Source organism: Dermochelys coriacea, chromosome 3 (assembly GCF_009764565.3).
Source record: "Dermochelys coriacea isolate rDerCor1 chromosome 3, rDerCor1.pri.v4, whole genome shotgun sequence".
Classification (NCBI taxonomy): domain Eukaryota; kingdom Metazoa; phylum Chordata; order Testudines; family Dermochelyidae; genus Dermochelys; species Dermochelys coriacea.
In genome coordinates, this window is record NC_050070.1 from 32406016 (window position 1) to 32426447 (window position 20432).

The 20432-nt window shown below is 41.2% G+C and overlaps 1 protein-coding gene across 1 annotated transcript in view; it reads left to right on the forward strand.

Annotated features, from left to right (window-relative positions):
* KIDINS220 (kinase D interacting substrate 220) overlaps positions 1 to 15784 on the forward strand; it is a 162679-nt gene extending 146895 nt beyond the window's left edge. The window contains 4 exon segments of the mRNA XM_038396468.2: positions 1588 to 1734; positions 9832 to 9930; positions 10781 to 11029; positions 13319 to 15784. Coding sequence (XP_038252396.1) covers positions 1588 to 1734; positions 9832 to 9930; positions 10781 to 11029; positions 13319 to 14590 — 1767 coding nt within the window. The 3' untranslated portion in view covers positions 14591 to 15784.
* The last annotated feature ends 4648 nt before the right edge of the window (positions 15785 to 20432 follow it).

Here is a 20432-nt window from a genome sequence, read left to right on the forward strand (position 1 = left end):
GTAGGGGCATTGCCAGCAGATCGAGGGACGTGATCATTCTCCTCTATTCAACGTTGGTGAGGCCTCTTCTGGAGTACGGTGTCCAGTTTTGGGCCCCACACTACAAAAAGGATGTGGAAAAACTGGAAAGCGTCCAGCAGAGGGCAACAAACATGATTAGGGACTGGAGCACATGATTTAAGAGGAGAGGCTGAGGGAACTGGGATTATTTAGTCTGCAGAAGAGAAGAATGAGGGGGGATTTGAGAGCTGCTTTCAACTACCTGAAAGAGGGTTCTAAAGAGGATGGATCTAGACTGTTCTCAGTGGTAGCAGAGGACAGAACAAGGAGTAATGGTCTCAGGTTGTAGTGGGGGAGGTTTAGGTTGGATATTAGGAAAAACATTTTCACTAGGAGGGTGGTGAAGCCCTGGAATGGATTACCTAGGGAAGTGGTGAAATCTCCTTCCTTAGAGGTTTTTAAGGTCAGGCTTGACATAGCCCTGGCTGGGATGATTGAGTTAGGGATTGGTCCTGCTTTGAGCAGGGGGTTGGACTAGATCACCTCCTGAGGTCCCTTCCAACCCTGATATTCTATGGCAAACAGGGAGCTTGTGATTGGTGGGGGAGGAATGAAGGATGGTAGAAGCCTCTGGTATGTGCAATGAACTTGACCTACAGAAGCAACTGTCTGACCCTCTAGCATAAACAGGTGTTTACTTTGTAAAATGTTCTTTTCCAATGTAGATACCATTATTGAGTAATGAGTGTTTTTCATGGACGCTCTGTAAAACTTTCAAAGAAAGCAGTATTCTACAGATTGCCCTACATCAATTAATAATTGGACCCAATTTACAGCTTGAAACATATCATTAATATAGATGCTCGAATATATTGCTGATGAGTGTTGCATAAGAATCTAGATGGACAGTTTATATGGGTATATTTTAACAGGATAGTGAAATTACATAAACATAGATTTACATTTCTTCCCCTTCACCTTACTTTAGCTGCTTCTGTATCGTGGCACAGAAACCCCACAAGTAGGAAGAATTTATGCTTTTCTGAGAATTTAGAGCCTTGTAGTACTTGCCACCTGCAGATGCATTCATTTTCCCTCCCCATACCCTCTTTGATGTTATTCCCAGAAGCTGAGCTAGTTACCCTATGTCATCTTAGTCTGAAGTTAGCATGAAGAGTTCGGGTAAAACAGTGGAATCCAGATTTTTTAATAAGGCCTTGTCTTGCTTTTAAAATTTGACCTAGATAAATCTATGCAAACCCCTAATGGTGACACAGTAGTTTAACCCTTGCTTATATTGATTATTCGTTATATCTTATATTGATTTTTTAAGTTAGTTTGGTTAAACTAGAACACTTTTCTAGGATGGACAGTGTCTCTGCCATTTCCTTCTCATTATTATTGTTATTACTACCACCATATGTTAGTAATTTCCAGTATTATATTTAGATAATTCGGCACTAATCATGGTATTCTTACTTTTTAGCTCCATATCCAAAAATGCATGTAATTGAAGACCATTTGATTTGCATCAGACATGCTTAGCATTTGAATATATTGTTTGTGCACATTTTTCTGCTTGCATAGGGAACAGGAACAGTCACAGGATCAGCCACTGGAGGATCACATGTGCCTTTGAGCTCAATGAATGTGGAAACCGTATGTGAGAAGCTGAAGCAGATAGAAGGGCTGGATCAGAGTATGTTACCTCAATACTCTGAAACTATAAGAAAGGTGATCCATTATTATACTTCAATCATTTACATAACATTGAAACACAGGAATGCATGTGTAGAAGAAATTATTTAACTGACTTATTGCATGAAAAATCTACTGAATCATGTTGAATATCAAAATAATACTTTTTATCTATTTATGTTCAAAGTAATACAGATTCTTTAATGCAAGGAAAATGTCCTGAGTGCTTTGTTATCTTGTATTTAAAACTGAGGTAAGGGCCCTAGTCACCAAAGTGAAATGTTAAAATGTGTTTTTTCTTGCAAAAAGAATATTGTGCATTATTATAATTAATTTACCCTGTTCAATTTACCATGGTAATTTTGTTAAAGCCTGCATTTAATTTATTTTTTTACTCTCAGATGAGATTGTATAGTCTTTACCTTATTTTAGATCAAGGAAAAAAATGTGTCTGAAGATTCTTCCTCTCTCCTTTCCAAAGTCCTGTTATGTTTTCTGATAAATTAGGAGATAGTTCTTCCCCAATTTATTCCCTTATCCTGGCTGATATATAAATGTTATATATGGAATGTTCTGAATGTGTGCAGAATACTAATATTCTACATAGTCTACTGAAAGGCCTAGTACTGTCAAACTGGGTGCTCTGTGTGAGAGTTAACTCAGGAAAACTACTTCTAAAACTACCATTTCTACATGAATCAAGCAATGTATTACAAAAGCCTAATCTCAAAAGGTATTCTTTGCCCCTTGGTAGAGTAAATACATTTTTTTCAAAGAGTAGAAATAGAATCCCTGTCCCAGAGGGCTGTTACAGATAAGTATTTTGGCAGGAAAGTGTGTAAAGGAGGATTTTGGCACACTTTGCTTCTCTACAAAAGAAAAAGGACACTAAGCTATCTAAACTACTACATGCCACAAGGGGCCACAACAGTGGTTCCCGTAACCCACCCAGCAATATTGTTAGTATATCCAACTATACTCTTAGCCCAGCAGAAGAATATGTCCTATCTCGGGGCCTCTCCTTTTGCCCCTCCGCCCCCACGAACATGATACAGTTCTGTGGTGACCTAGAATCCTATTTTCGACGTCTCCGACTCAAGGAATATTTCCAACACACCTCTGACCAACATATTAACCCACAGAGACCTTCCTACCAACACTACAAAAAGAAGGATTCTGGGTGGACTCCTCCTGAAGGTCGAAACAGCAGACTGGACTTCTACATAGAGTGCTTCCGCCGATGTGCACGAGCTGAAATTGTGGAAAAGCAGCATCGCTTGCCCCATAACCTCAGCCATGCAGAACAAAATGCCATCCACAGCCTCAGAAACAACTCTGACATCCTAATCAAAAAGGCTGACAAAGGAGGTGCTGTCGTCATCATGAATAGGTCGGAGTATGAACAAGAGGCTACTAGGCAGCTCTCCAACACCACTTTCTACAAGCCATTACCCTCTGATCCCACTGAGAGTTACCAAAAGAAACTACAGCATTTTCTCAAGAAACTCCCTGAAAAAGCACAAGAACAAATCCGCACAGACACACCCCTAGAACCCCGACCTGAGGTATTCTATCTGCTATCCAAGATCCATAAACCTGGAAATCCTGGATGCCCCATCATCTCAGGCATTGGCACCCTGACAGCAGGATTGTCTGGCTACGTAGACTCCCTCCTCAGGCCCTACATTACCAGCACTCCCAGCTATCTTCGAGACACCACTGACTTCCTGAGGAAACTACAATCCATTGGTGATCTTCCTAAAAACACCATCCTAGCCACTATGGATGTAGAAGCCCTCTACACCAACATTCCACACAAAGATGGACTACAAGCCGTCAGGAACAGTGTCCCCGATAATGTCACGGCTAACCTGGTGGCTGAACTTTGTTACTTTGTCCTCACCCATAACTATTTCACATTTGGAGACAATGTATACCTTCAAATCAGCGGCACTGCGATGGGTACCCACATGGCCCCACAATATGCCAACATTTTTATGGCTGACTTAGAACAACGCTTCCTCAGCTCTCATCTCCTAATGTCCCTACTCTACTTGCGCTACATTGATGACATCTTCATCATCTGGACCCATGGAAAAGAAGCCCTTGAGGAATTCCACCATGATTTCAACAATTTCCATCCCACCATCAACCTCAGCCCACTTCCTGGACACTACGGTGCTAATAAGCGATGGTCACATAAACACCACCCTATATCGGAAACCTACTGACCGCAATTCCTACCTACATGCCTCTAGCTTTCATCCAGATCATACCACACGATCCATTGTCTACAGCCAAGCTCTACGATAGAACCGCATTTGCTCCAACCCCTCAGACAGAGACAAACACCTACAAGATCTCTATCATGCATCCTACAACTGCAATACCCACCTGCTGAAGTGAAGAAACAGATTGACAGAGCCAGAAGAGTACCCAAAAGTCAGCTACTACAGGACAGGCCCAACAAAGAAAATAACAGAACGCCACTAGCCATCACATTCAGCCCCCAACTAAAACCTCTCCAACGCATCATCAAGGATCTACAACCTATCCTGAAAGACGACCCATCACTCTCACACATCTTGGGAGACAGGCCAGTCCTTGCTTACAGACAGCCCCCCAATCTGAAGCAAATACTCACCAGCAACCACACAACAGAACCACTAACCCAGGAACCTATCCTTGCAACAAAGCCCATTGCCAACTCTGTCCACATATCTATTCAGGGGACACCATCATAGGACCTAATCACATCAGCCACACTATCAGAGGCTCACCTGCACATCTACCAATGTGATATATGCCATCGTGCCAGCAATGCCCCTCTCCCATGTACATTGGTCAAACTGGACTGTCTCTACGTAAAAGAATGAATGGACACAAATCAGACGTCAAGAATTATAACATTCAAAAACCAGTTGGAGAACACTTCAATCTCTCTGGTCACTCCATCACAGACCTAAGAGTGGCTATACTTCAACAAAAAAGCTTCAAAAACAGACTCCAACGAGAGACTGCTGAATTGGAATTAATTTGCAAACTGGATACAATTATCTTAGGCATGAATAGAGACTGGGAATGGATGAGTCATTACACAAAGTAAAATTATTTCCCCATGTTATTTCTCTCCCCCACCCCACCCCCCACTGTTCCTCAGATATTCTTGTTAACTGCTGGAAATAGCCTACCTTGCTTGTCACCATGAAAGGTTTTCCTCCTTCCCCCCCCCCCACTGCTGGTGATGACTTATCTTAAGTGATCACTCTCCTTACAGTGTGTATGATAAAAACCCATTGTTTCATGTTCTCTGTGTGTGTGTATATCAATCTCCCCTCTGTATTTTCCACCAAATGCATCCGATGAAGTGAGCTGTAGCTCACGAAAGCTTATGCTCTAATAAATTTGTTAGTCTCTAAGGTGCCACAAGTACTCCTTTTCTTTTTGCGAATACAGACTAACACGGCTGCTACTCTGAAACCTGGCAGATATAGTATCTGTAGGGAGTCAAAAGAAGAGAAAAGATCCCCTTTTGCCCTCCCATAGCTGTTCAGCATAAGAGTTGGAACATATTACAATAAAGTATGGCATCTATTTACCCTTCATTGTTTTCTCCAAGTCCCAGCCCTGTGACTGTATTTTCTACTCCTGTATCAGCAGGCCCTGCAACTAGTTTATAGAAATCTCCCATGCTCCAAGACTCCCCTATCTTTTAATCTTCTCATTTTATTTTTATATACTCCCCCTCTCCTGTTTTCTGTTTTTATATTGTATGTACCTTTGTTTTTCCTCACTTCATCCTCTGTCTCTCCTCCATTCAGTCAATTCACTCTTTCCTCCTCCCTCTTTACCTCTCACCCTTCCATATCTCCCTCACTTTCTCTGCCACACTTATTCACTCTCTCTCTTTCATTTATTCTGTCTTCCCTCCCATATGCTAAAATGACTCCCTTGTTCGCCCCTGCCTTTTCACAATCCATTGCTCCCCAATGATGCCAGGAAAGTGAAGAGCAGTGTTGAGGCTGGGTCAGTAGCCATTTCTGTATTAGGGTGGTGTTGCTGAGCTTTCTGTAAGTTCTGATTCTTCTTCGAGTGCTTGCTTATGTCCATTCCATATTAGGTGTGTGTGCTCACCACATACACTGGTGCTGTAAGTTTTCCCCTCAGCAGTATCTGTAGGGGACCGACTCTGGTGTCCTCTGGAGTGGCACCCACATGGTGCAGTATAAGGGGCGCCGCCGGCTCCCCCCACCCTCAGTTCCTTCTTTCCGCCAGTGACAGTGCTTGAACATCTGATGCTTTGGATAGCATTGATTCCTTCTCTGTTCTTGCAAAATTTGAAATCCTGTAAAATAGTTATACATAGTAGTTTTCTTAATTACCCTTAGTAGTAGTTTTCAAACTCTCTGTTAGTCCCAAACGGGACCTGGTCAGGTCATGCCCTGGTCCCCAGGCTTTGAGCCCTGTGATCATTGCAAACACCGTGTGCCCATCAGTGGTCCCCATACCAGCTGCTTAAGGTGCTTAGGTGAAGGGCACAAGTGACAAATGCCATATCTTCAAGTCCTTCAAACCTAGGACGAAGAAGGAGCGCAATATCCATCCGTTCCTAATGGAGTCATCACTCACTTCGGCACCGGAGCAGCAGTCTGATTCAGCACCGAGCACTTTGGTCTCCATGCACAGTGTTCCCCTGGTGCCATTCACAAGCCGGCACTGGTCTCCCTCCATCGCTCTGGTCAAGAAGCCAAAAAAGACTGTGAGGGGAAGATCTTCTACCTCCTGCAAGGGAAAAGAGAGGGCATAGGGCGAGCCAAGACCCATGTTGGACAGCAGTACCATTCCCCATCGAGAGGGACGTCCCACCAGCTTTCACCTGCCCGCAGCCATCACACCTCAGAATGGGAGAGGGAGGCTCAGCAGAGCCCTCTTCGGTCCCCTCACCAGGGGGATCGAGGGACTTGAGGTGTACCTCACCGGTAGATTGGCGCAGACCCTCTGAGGCATACTCCGCCTGGCAAGAACTTCAGGACCAGCCCCTACCATCTTCAAGGTCCCAAGGCTGATCCTAGGACCAGTCGGGCACCAGATACCGCCGATCACCGGGTCGTCATTGCCCGTCTCCAAAAGGAAGGTCGCCCTACTCAGGACAAGAGTCACCGCTCAGCCAGATTCTGGTTGCCCAGGTCCAACTGCTCTGCTGGTGGCTCGGAGTGAGGTTCCCTGTTTGCGGGACAAGCCCTGATACCGATGGTGCCAACAACAGTATCAGTACTGAAACCTGTCCCATGGCCCCAAGTGCAGTGGCCGGTCTCATGGATACTGTGGATCTCTTGGGGGTTCACCCACTCTTCCCAGGCTGCCCGATTGGTGTTGGGAGCCTCAGATAGTTCAGTGGCCTTGGTATCCCTTCCCCTCAGGAGACTTCAGGGGATAAGACCCCGCAGGTCCAGGAGAACCCAGGGAAGCAAGCTGCTGGACCACGAATGGATGTGGAGGTTCCCATTGCACTGGCCTCGTCCTTGTCATTGCCAGATGAGGCTATCATGGGGCCCACTCACCCAGTTTCTCAGGATGATGCCAAGGTGCACCAGGAACTTTTGAAGAGGGTCACTTCTACCCTCGGGCTTCTTGCAAAGGAATTGGAAGAGCCCTCAGTCTTTCTGATGTCCTCTGTTCCTCGGATCCTGCTAGGGTGGCTCTACCTTTTCATAAAGGGATTTCTAAGATCACTAATACCCTGTGGCAGACCCCCTCTTCCCTGGCCCCTGTCTCTAAAAGGGCTAAACGTAAGTACTTCATGCCAACCAAAAGGCATGAGTACCTATACTCCCACCCAACCCCCAATTCCCTTGTGGTCGAGGCGGTTAACCACAAGGAGAGGCAGGGACAACCTGGGCCCACCCTCAAAAATAAAGACTCGAGGAGGCTGGATCTTTTCTGATGTAAGATTTATTGGTCTTCCAGTCTTCAACTGAGAGTGGCCAACCACCAAGCCCTTCTTCGCCGATACGATTTCAATATGTGGCAAGCCATGGCCAAATTCGACGGGTCGCTCCCTGAGGCTTCCAAGAAGGAGTTCTGAGTGATCCTTGATGAGGGCACGACCGTGGCCAGGGTGGTCCTCCAGGTGGCATGAGACGCTGTGGACGCTGCTGCCCGCACCCCGTCTTCTATCTCGATGCAACCAGCCTCTTGGCTGCTCCTCTCTGTCCAGATCTCAAGTCCAAAGTGATGTTGCGGTGCTTCAGGCCACATGCCGCTCTCGGGGCCTACTGGTAAATGACAAAAAGTCAATGTTAGTGCCGGTGCAGAGGATCGAGTTCATCGGAGCAGTCCTCAAATCGACCTGCACCAGGGCGTTCCTGCTGCTGGAAAGGTTCCACACATTGACGAACCTCATTGTGGAAGTCTCCACGTTCCCTCTGACTATAGCCGGGGTCTGTCTGCGCCTCCAGGGTCCCATGGCAGCATGCACTTACATTGTCTGCCTGCCAGGTTCCGAATGCGGCCTCTGTAACAATCTCTGGTGATGGTCTATTCCCAGTCCAGAGACCCCTTGGAAAAGATCGTTATCATTCCCCAGGTGATACTTACCTCACTGCGATGCTGGACCGACTGCAGGACAGTTCTGGAGGGGGTTCTGTTCAACAACCCCCTCTGTCCATCGAGATGAGGTCGGACGCCTCAGACCTCAGTGGGGGTGCACATCTTGGTGACCTCCAGACACAGGGGATGTAGTCCCCAGAGGAGGTGAAGTTGCACATAAACGTCAGAGCTCTGAGGAGTCCAGCTGACGTGAGGAGTCTTCCTGCCCCACCTGTCGGACAAGGTGATACGAGTTCTGACGGACAACACAGCCTCAATGTTCTACATCAACAGGCAAGGGGGAGCACGCTTGTCGACTCTCTGTCAAGAAGCACTCTGTCTAAGGAACTTCTGCATCAGCTACAAAATCCGCCTGGAAGCTTGTCACCTTCCCGGTGTCAAGAATATGCTGGTGGACCAGCTCAGCAGGGACTTCTTCTCTCACCATGAGTGGTCGCTCCATCCAGAGGTAGCCTGCGTGATCTTCCTAAGGTGGGGAACTCCCCAAGTGGACCTGTTCGCTACCAGACAGAAGAGGAAATGCCACCAGTTTTGCTCTGGGCAAGGTCTGAGCAAGGGCTCCCTCTCTGAAGCCTTCCTCCTGTCTTAATCAGGGAGCCTGATGTATGTGTTCCCTCTAATTCCACTCATCAGCAGGGTCCTAGCAAAGATCAAGAGAGACAAAGCACAGGTGGTCGTGATCATCCCGGTGTGGCTTTGCCAGCACTGGTTCGGCACGCTTATGAGCTTGTCCACGGCCCCTCCCTGGCCCCTGCCCAACTACCCACATCTGCTTTCACAGGACCACAGCTGTCTCCTACACCCCAACCTCGAGTTCCTCCACCTCTCAGCATGGATGCTGCATGGCTGAACCCAGAGGAACAGACCTGTTTGGAAGGAGTCCAACAGGTCCTCCTGGGGAGTATGAAGCCCTCAACCAGACTGACTTGGCCAAGTGGACAAGGTTTTTCCCTCTGGTGCTACATAGTGTAGTATAATCCATCCACACATCAGTGCCTCTTGAAGCAGGAAAATCCTGGTCTGATCAGGAGTTCTGGACTGCTGGAGACAGTTAGGGTTTGGATAGAACGTTTCCTGAGCCATGCTTTTGACCTTTGTGTTACCTCTTACCTCTGTATGTTGGTCTCATGTCTCCACAGCTATTCAAGTGTGACTAGAGTTCTAGTAAATTTGTTCCTGATCAATCCGGTATTCTTTAGAGTAATACATGACTCTTCATCTTTGGGGAGAGAGTTTGTCACAACCCAAGGAATTGGGATTTGACCTTGAAATTGCCATTTGGTAGTCCATGGCATATACTTCAAGGCTTTCAAGGTAACTTCTATTAAAGGAACCTTCAAGTTTGAAAAGCAAAGTCAAGATTACTAAAAAGAAATATTTTTCAAGTAAATGATAAATTAGAAATATAAAATCCTTGTAAGAGTCCAAGATGATTTCTGGATAAAATGAATTTTATTATGAAATATTAGGGGGTTTTTTTAATGTACCAAGTTCTTTTTACATAGTTTTACTTACTTTATTTAGGCAAACATAAATGGCCGTGTCTTGGCTCAATGTAACATCGATGAACTAAAGCAGGAGATGAACATGAATTTTGGTGACTGGCACCTTTTCAGAAGCACGGTAAGATAAAATTTTGAGCTTTTCCATATCAACAGAAAGCTGATTATAGTTTTACATTTGATCTAGAATGCCTCATTTATTTTGCTTTTTCCTTGGTGCTATAAGTCAATTCTCATGGTTAATGTGCAAGCATGTATCATTACATTGGCTGCATCTTAAAACTCAAACTATTGAAGTATTTGTAGTATTGGACTAACACAAGCCATACAGTGAGGGGCATCTGCATCTCTGATACTGTTAAGCCATACGTGTATACTAAAAGATCTGTTCTTCCCTCAGCTTGAGGGTAAATAACATAGTTAATGGGAAATAGGGACAGGCATCAGACTGTTAAATTCTCCACAAAGATGTTTGAGTGCTGTTGATTCTCTACTCCTATACTACAGAAAGTGTTTGTGCTGCTAATTCACAGACTTGTAAATATTGACAGTTACTAGACAGTGTTTTATTGTGAGACTGACATTTATTAAAACTATTAAATGTGCTATTTGTTTTTTCACTCTTAAACTTGTAATTAGTATTTTGTTTTACAGGAATTGCATACTTTAAAATTGACAGTCTTTGGCATGTTAATGCTTTAAAAAGGCTGTGTTCAGTAACTAAATATTAAGAATGAGTTTCATTGCAGACAATGAAGACAGTTCCATAAAGAGATCTCTCCCAAATAGTCTTTTTTTGGTGACTCATTCACAAACACATGCAATTTTACAATTTAAAAAAAGCTAGTTACATTTTTCTGTTTCCTTTTGTTTGGAATATAATTGTTACAATTTAAGAAAGATTACTTGCTCGAACCATTTTATCTTGCTTTGCTGTGTAATGACATTTGTACTGTTTTTTACATATTAAGGTACTCGAAATGAGAAATACAGAAAATCAGGTTGTTCATGAAGATTCTCGTGCAGTGAATGAACATGTTACCAATGTGATTCCTCACAATGAGCTTTCTCGTCGTCCTGTGCATAATAGTGAATTGCCTCACACTGAGCTTACAGGAATTTCTGCTCAGGTTCCCTACGCTCTCAACTTCAGCTTTGAAGAACTGAACACAATTGGTCTCGATGAAGCTCCTCCACATCATAATAATTTGAGCTGGCAGGTATTTACTAAAGAGATTTATTTTGTTTACCTAATATGTGGGAAATTATTTTTTGTTAGATGACAGGACAGGCTGCAAGTCCACCCTGTCTATCCAGATACCCTCTCAACTCCCTGTCTTGCCCCAAGACCATAGTTTGGAGAGAGACTATGGAAAACCCTCAAATAAACCATTTCCACTGCCTTATGCTCATTTTCTCTCACCCCCAATAGCTATTCCTCCTCCCTGGTAATTCCCCTCCAGAGGGAGAGTATGACTAAAGTACTTAGTTCACCTTGCATAAGACAAGGTAAATACTAGATATTTCATCAGATAAATTCTATTAATCATACTGTTCAGTCCTCACAAATGGTAAATATTTTAATAACTTGTTACCAGCATGCCCCACTTAAAGGTTGAAAAATATATTTATATATAATTTTAACATGCACAGTACTAATGGATGTCAGAGCCTAGGTCCTGTGTTGGCAAGTGATCCAGCATTAAACTCTGGGGTTGGAATCCTCCTCTCATTCTCCCACAAGTTTTGTGCATAAAATTTTTGGCTTATAATTTCCAAAATCACACTAAGTATGAGCAGTTTTAGATATATGAGGCCTTTACAGAGATTATACAGTTGATAAATGAATAAATGTTTTAAGGCAATGGTCAAGATTTTCAAAAGTAACTGGTGATTTTTCAGTGCCTCAAATTCTGGGCACCCAAAAATTGAGGCCTGATTTTCAGAGGGTAAATGCTCAGCATTTCTTGAAAATCAGGCATTTCAAGTTGGGCGCCCAGAAACTGAGGCACCCAAAATCACTAATTACAACTCTTGGCCAATCTTTTTAATCATCATAGTTATAACTGAAATGTACACAAAATGGTTTAGGATATAAATGAATATTTCTTATGAATGCTTTGTGTAGAATCCAGTCTCAATATGGCCTTTTCAACGCCAATATAGTGTGGCTCACTGTCTTTTATTTGTAGTTTTTCATTATTCAAGAGCCCAGGAATAATGGAAACAAAGATTTTGAAAGACAAACATTAAAAAAAAACCCCTTTGTTACGAAAAGATCAAAACTTTAGAACCACAATAGACAGAGAGACATTAATTCAGAAAAGTAAGAAATTAGTCAGTTTGACTGTCTACTTTTGGGAAGCATTGGAATCCATTCAGAGGATATATAGCAAGTTTGCATTAATAAATAAAAACTGGCTCATGTAAAGGGGAAAAGTTACCTTTTGGAAATGGGTAGCCAAATTAAATATTCTTTAGTGAATTAATGTAGCTGTATTCAGTAGGGAATATGCATACATAACTGACCATATCCATCTTTGAGACAGCAATATTTCATATGGGCACTGAATTGCTCTAGCAGTTTGTCTTTCATTGAATATAGAAGACACTTATTTTAGACATCGTTTTATTCAGCATTAATCATGTTTGGCAACTTCACAAAACCCTAGTACATAGGAAAGAATCTTGTGAAGAGCTGTTAGTAATATGTAATAACTCACAAGACCTTAGTAGTAGTAGTAGTACAGAGGGGGGTAACAAAACTACAGCCCGCTGGTAAGATCCTTCCCATGGCTTCTGGCACATGATTGCTTGCTAAAGGGAGCATGAACAGTTTTTGAGAAAAAAAGGAACAGAATCAGAAGAATAAAAAAAATGCATGTAGGACCAAGAGCAAGGTAAAAGAGAAAGGATAAGTGAAAGAGAAGGAGCGAAGAGAGAAGAGGTGAGGAACAGAGTTCATATTCTTAATCTGAGAGACTGATTTTTCTGAAACCAGCTAAATACAATGAAAGTTTCAGTTGTATATATTCAACACTAATGCTTTTAATTATTTTCAAAATTTTCCCTCACAAATGTTTGTTGGCAATGAAATGTCCTTGAAATTTAAATGAAAAAAAATCTTATGTAAATACGTGTGTGTGTATGAGAGAAAAGCCTCTCTCTCTATATGAGAGAAAAAACTCAATACGCCAAATGAATTTAATAATTATAAAGTGTTTTCAAAAAGGATAAACTTTAAATGTTTTGATAAAATACAGATTTGTACGTAATTTCTTTTTGCAATGGAACAGAAATGACTATTTTTGTGGAGTTGATGAATGAGTGTGAATACAAATATGACTATTAAGCATTTATACAGATCTTTTAAATGGCTGTTTAAGAATTTAACTGCCATGATGCATTACAGACAAAAGTTTTTCATTCATGCATATATGCTATTGCTTCTGGTTATATTAAAATAACAAAGATAATAAGTGGTTTTGGTTTTTTGTTTTTTTTTCCAGTCACAAACTCGCAGAACTCCAAGTCTTTCAAGTCTCAATTCTCAAGATTCTAGTGTTGAAATCTCAAAGCTGACTGATAAGGTGCAGGCAGAATACAGAGATGCATATAGAGAATATATTGCTCAAATGTCACAGCTGGAAGGGGGTGCGAGTTCTACCACTGTAAGTGGCAGATCTTCCCCACATAGCACAGCAGCTTTCTATATGGGACAGAGCACATCAGGGGGCTCCCTCCATTCCAGTATAGAACAAGAAAAAGGAAAGGATGGTGAACAGAAACAAGATGATGGACGAAAGCCCTTTCTGATGAAGAGGGGTGATGTTGTAGATTACAATACTTCAGGTGTTTCCACTAATGATGCATCTCCTTTGGATCCTATCACTGAAGAAGATGAAAAATCTGATCAGTCTGGTTCCAAGCTTCTTCCAGGAAAGAAATCTTCAGAAAGAACAAGCATTTTCCAGGCAGCAGATTTAAAACTAAAAGGAGTTACTTTACGCTATCAAAAACTGCCAAGTGATGAAGATGAGTCTGGAACAGAAGAATCAGATAATACTCCACTTCTCAAGGAAGGAAAGGACAAGAAAATGGATGGGAAAGTGGACAAGCAACCAAAATCCCCAGAACATGGATCTGAGCCTATTAGAACCTTCATCAAAGCAAAGGAGTACTTGACAGATGCCCTTTTAGACAAAAAGGATTCCTCTGACTCTGGTGTGAGGTCCAATGAAAGTTCTCCAAACCATTCCCTCCACAATGATGGAGCGGATGATTCACAGCTTGAAAAAGCAAATCTCATTGAGCTTGAAGATGACAGCCACAGTGGAAAGAGAGGAATTCCACACAGTCTGAGTGGCCTTCAAGATCCAGCTGTGGCACGCATGTCAATTTGCTCAGAAGACAAGAAAAGCCCTTCAGAGAGCAGCTTAATAGCAAGCAGTCCTGAAGAGAACTGGCCTGCTTGCCAGAAAGTCTATAATCTAAACAGAACACCTAGTACAGTCACCCTAAATAATAACAGTGCTCCAGCCAATCGAGCTAATCAAAATTTTGAAGACATTGAAGGTATCAGAGATTCCTCTCAAATCATTCTGCGCCCTGGCTCCAGCTCAAACTCAACTGCAGTTCAGAATGAGAATCTAAAAAGCGTGGCTCACAAGCGAAGCCAGCGTTCAAGTTATACCAGGCTTTCGGAAGATTCTTCAGAGCTCCATGGTGTTACAGCCTCAGACGCTGCAGGTTTTGGAGAAGAGAGAGAGAGTATTCTGTGAAAGGAACAAACAAAATTAAAACAGAGCACATCTGTATGTCATAATTTTCTTAAAATCCCCCTTGTTTGTCAGTTCATGCTCTTGCTAGACACTTTTTATCTCTTTCAATAGCCTCCACTAACAAACCTGGATTTTTTTTTCAGTCTTTTTTTTTGGAAAGAAAAAATAACCTACACTATAAAATATTTCATTATTCCCTTCCCCTAATTTATACTGCTAGTAAATATAATGCTCTCTTCCACAAATGAAAGCAGTACTTGTCTTTCTGCATGGGAATCAAATTTCTTGCCAAAGAATTTTTGGGGAAAAGATGTTTTAGGATTAAGTAGGTCAGGAATATTTCATATAAAAATAAAACATAAACATTAAATGTCTGCTGCAATGCACAAAACTCACATTTTGTTATCCCTTCTAAAAATTCCAATTAAATAGCTTACTTTTAGAAAAGTGTTGTACCATGTGTTGCCATCTGAATTTACAGAAGCCAGAAGACACAATATTAAAATCCTTCCGGCCCTTGGTAACATGAAATTTCATACTTTTCATTAACTAGTTGATCTTCAAAAGTGTGTGCAACATATGAAATAGAATATGTTGGTTAAGTATTAAGATACATGATTGGCTAACTGTACATCTTCATCATCTGTTAGTTTGTTCTATAATTGCTTTTGTTTCTGGCAATCTTATTTGTGTATTGTGCTGATAAGCTTTGTAGAGGACATTGTCTGAATATAGGGTTAGAATTAACAGATATTTAGTGTGTAATGTTCTCTAATTGATTTAGTGAGTGCTCTATTTATTGTTGGTATGTAATTTCACAATCGTTGCACTAAATAGTTGTAACTGCTGTTACATCAAGACAGTGTTTGTATGTAATTTCTGAAGTATTGTTCTGCATGCCCTTTCACTAATACATTCTTTTTCACCTAGTTATAGAAAGGAAAAAGTAATTAGTGTTTGCCATTTTAAAAATAACATTTAAAAATGAGAAGTTCAGTGATAATATAGAGTACCAGCTTTCTTATGTTAGAGATAGAGTATTTAATCGTTTGTGTTTGTCAGCTAAATAATGTATCTGAATGTCACTGTAGCAAATACTTTGTACTGTACGTGAAATTTGCATGATTTTGGAAACGTGTTCAATCAAATGTACTCTAGTAGTATAGAGGGAATAATAAATAAATTGGCATATTGCTTTTGTGTCTGAGTTTCTGTTTATTATAGTGATTGTTTCCTCATTTGACAGAAAAATCAAATGTACTTGAGAGATTGTTGTGATTAAAGCAATTTATGAATTTAATAATGATTAATGCTTTACAAAGTAATATTTTTCATTAATAGAATCCCTTAAATAAACATCAAGGTACAAAAAAACACATTTGATCCATGGAACAGGCAAACTTGGATCATTTTTTAGTAATTGGTACATGTGTGAGGGAGGTTAACCTCCCCCTGCTTGAAAATATTCCAACGTCGTAATCATGTTTTTCATGTCACTTTGCTTTAGCTAGAAGTTTTTTGTAATGTGTTCCAGTCTCAGTGCATCTTCAATCAGATTCATCCAGCTGGACCATGTGGTAATGGTCTCTTTTATCCATATTGAGAGAATGCATTTCTGTGCCAGAGTCAACAGAAAGAGGAGGTTGGCTGTATCTGTTTCTTTAGTTTTCCTTTCCCCATATGTCCCCAGCACTAACAATACTGAACACTTGGTATGTTAACCCCACAGAATTCTTAAACTTGTACATAAGACTCTATCATTTGAATTGTATATTACCATATGGTTGGAATTTCTTGTGTACACTTATTTTTGTGATGTCGTGTAAAGATTTTGAGAAATGCTCCATTTTCAACCAACTTTACAGAAAACACAGTTTCATAATCTTTGCTAAACTTTTTGAAATTTTTTTTGGTTCAGGTCCCTTTTCTATATTTTGCATATCTGTGACTGTACATCACTGATTGCCCTGTGCAACAACAGAGTCTCTGAATGTAAAAGCTTTTTTTGGAAAGACAGTTACAAAAATTGTTTGAGAGAGAAGGAGGAGAGATGCATCCTCCTCCTTGAAGACAACTTGGCAGTATTACAGAAGCTACTGTCTATCTCACAAGCCTTGTTATCTCTGTAACTCGTCAAATAATCTAATTGGAGCAAATGTGAGATGGTCTTCGCATAATTTTAAACTTTTAATTCTCTAGAAGAAAGTCTCATCTGCCAGTCCTCATGGAAAGCTGGGTCTTTCTATTTGGAATGAAATATGAGATGCCATGTTTAAAAAATAAAAAAAAAACAAAACAAAAAAACCCAAGACTTTTGCACAATATTTTCTAGCTTTCATTGGCCAACACTACTAAAGGCAATTGTTTGATAATTGACAATTGAAACAGTAGGAGCTAAGAGGCTAGCAAGGTGAGTTTCAATAGATAGCCATGTGCAGTCGTTAGTCCTTAATCTTCCACTATGCTAAAAACTAGCCGAACTAGTTTAGTAACTGGATCAATTCAGAAATGTTAAGCCATCTCCCATCTTACATTGTTGAAGCTGTTCAAGTGAGCAAAGAGATCATTTTCTTTGGGGGGCAAAAGTGGAATAAATAAAGAATAGCCCAAGATCTTAATGTAGGAAACAAAAGTGTGAAATCTATTGACTATGTTGGCTTTTTAATGGTGACAACTGTACATATGTATATGAAACTTTATCCAGTATTCCTGTGGAAATTAAAACAACATAAATCTTTACTCACAACAGGATTATCTGAGCAGTATGTAAAATCTCTGGGCCCAGTTTTCAGACATATTGAGTACCTGCAACTCCAGTTTAAGTCCTAAGAAGCTGGAGGTGTTGTGAACATCAGGCCCTTCACTATTTGTAGGTCTGTTCTATTTCTTCATCCTTCTAAATGAGGCTTCACTAATGTAAATGAGAATTGCATACATTTTCCAAAATACAATTATAGACTCCCACACAGATTTGTTTAACTAAAATTTTGCAATTTTTGATATATCTTTTTAAAAAAAATTCTGATATACTGCATATTGACATCACAGGTGCATTCTTATGTACTTCAAAATGCCACTCGGCAGCCAAGGTGGTCCATTGTATTTATTATTTTATAGTGTTCGAAAACATACTAGATGCTTAACAGAAAACAAAGAAAGCCGTGATTCCCATGCTCTAAAGAGTTCATAATGTAAATATTAATTGGGGACTCGGCAAGTTGGGATGGTCAGAAGAAAGGAGGGCATGGAGTGAAAGAGGATGTGATTATAGCAATACGATAATACAGTTGCTAACTTCAGACATGTATACATCATAATGGTTCAGTTGAGGGTTCTTTATGTATATAACAAATACAAGGAAGGTAAGATATAAGATATGACAAAGTTTATGGTGAATAAATAGATAATGGGGTAATAGTGGTTATATAGTCAAATAAATTGATTTGGAAACACCTTCATTCCTAAAAGAAAAGGAGTACTTGTGGCACCTTAGAGACTAACAAATTTATTTGAGCATAAGCTTTCGTGAGCTATAGCTCACTTCATCGGATGCATTCGGTGGAAAATACAGTGTGTATGATAAAACCCATTGTTTCATATTCTCTTTGTGTGTATATAAATCTCCCCACTGTATTTTCCACTGAATGCATCCGATGAAGTGAACTGTAGCTCACGAAAGCTTATGCTCAAATAAATTTCTTAGTCTCTAAGGTGCCATAAGTACTCCTTTTCTTTTTGCGAATACAGACTAACACGGCTGCTACTCTGAAACCTTCATTCTTAAGCAATATAACTATTGTAGGCTTACATAATTATTGTAATCCTGAGCTGGTTATATCTGGGTTCCCAATGTAGCTCCTGGAACAAGCAGAATATGAACATGTCATCTGCAAGAACTTGCTCATAAACATTGTGTGTTAATAAAACAATAAATATTCCTGGTTAGCCTTGGACTCATACTTATAAGATGCTGTGGTGTGCAAAATGCCTGTAGCTCAAAAGAATAAAATTTTTTAAATCAAAGTATCTTACTGATTTTTACAGGTTGAACATAAATAAAACAGAGAGGGGAGGAACTGCCTCCATGGGGGAAGAGAAGGAAAGGGAAGGAAGAGAGGGAGTTTTCAAAGATATAGGAGAGTAGTAAAAACAAAGTCCGCCTAGGACATAATGGGTGTATATAGTTGCTGTTGTACATAATCTGTCACACATGAAAACATTACAAAAATCTAAAAATAAAACAATTGTTATGGTTTATAAATGTATGGCTGTTATTCGCTGTACCAGGCCAATGGGGGCTGCAGGAAGCAGCGCAGGCTGAGGGATGTGCTGGCCACTGCTTCCTGCAGCCCCCATTGGCCTGGAGCGGTGAACCGCGGCCAGTGGGAGCTGCAGTCAGCTGAACCTGCTGATGCGGCAGGTAAACAAACAAACCGGCCCGGCCCACCAGAGGGCTTATCCTAGCGAGCCACGTGCCAAAGGTTGCCAATCCCTGCTTTAGAGCCTACAAGTCCACTCAGTCCTAATTCTTGTTCAGCCAATCGCTCAGACAAACAAGTTTGTTTACATTTGCAGGAGATAATGCTGCCTGCTTCTTGTTTACAATGTCACTTGAAAATAAGGACAGGCATTCACATGGCACTGTTGTAGCCAGCGTCACAAGATATTTACGTCCCAGGTGCGCTAAAGACTCGTATGTCCCTTCATGCTTCAACCATCATTCCAGCATGTGTCCATGCTGATGATGGGTTCTACTCGAAAACCATCCAAAGAAGTGCAGACCGATGCATGTTCATTTTCATCATCTGAGTCAAATGCCACCAGCAGAAGGTTGATTTTCTTTTTTGGTGGTTCAGGTTCTGTAGTTTCCACATCGGAGTGTTGCTCTTTTAATACTTCTGAAAGCACGCTTCTTACCTCGTGCCTCTCAGATTTTGGAAGGCGCTTCAGATTATTAAATTTTGGGTCAAGTGCCTTAGCTATCTTTAGAAATCTCACATTGGTACCTTCTTTGCGTTTTATCAAATCTGCAGTGAAAATGTTCTTAAAACAAACAACAACATGTGCTGGGTCATCATCCGAAACTGCCATAACATAAAATATATGGCAGAATGCAGATAAAACAGAGCAGGGGAAATACAATTCTCCCCCAAGGAGTTAAGTCATAAATTTAATTAACACTTTTTTTTAACGAGGGTCATCAGCATGGAAGCATGTCCTCTGGAATGGTGGCTGAAGCATGAAGGGGCATACAAATGTTTAGCATATCTGGCACGTGAATACCTTGCAATACTGGTTACAAACATGCCATGCAAATGCCTGTTCTCACTTTCTGGTGACATTGCAAATAATACAGCATTATCTCCTGTGAATGTAAACGAACTTGTTTGTCTTAGTAATTGGCTGAACAAGAAGTAGGACTGAATGGACTTGTAGGCCTGGTCTACGCTACAAGTTTGTCGAATTTAGCAGCATTAAATCTAATTAACCCTGCACCCGTCCATACAATAAATCCATTTTTGTTGACATAAACGGTTCTTAAAATCAATTTCTTTACTCCTCCCTGACAAGGGGATTAGCGCTGAAATCGACATCGCCATTTTGAATTAGGGTCAGTGTGGATGCAATTCAACAGTATTGGCCTCCGGGAGCTATCCCACAGTGCACCATTGTGACCACTCTAAACAGCACTCTGAACTTGGATGCACTGGCCAGGTGTACAATAAAAGCCCGGGGAACTTTTGAATCTCATTTCTTGTTTGGCCAGGCAAGCTCATTGGCACAGGTGACCATGCAGTCCCAGAATCAAAAAAGAGCTCCAGCATGGACCAAACGAGAGGTA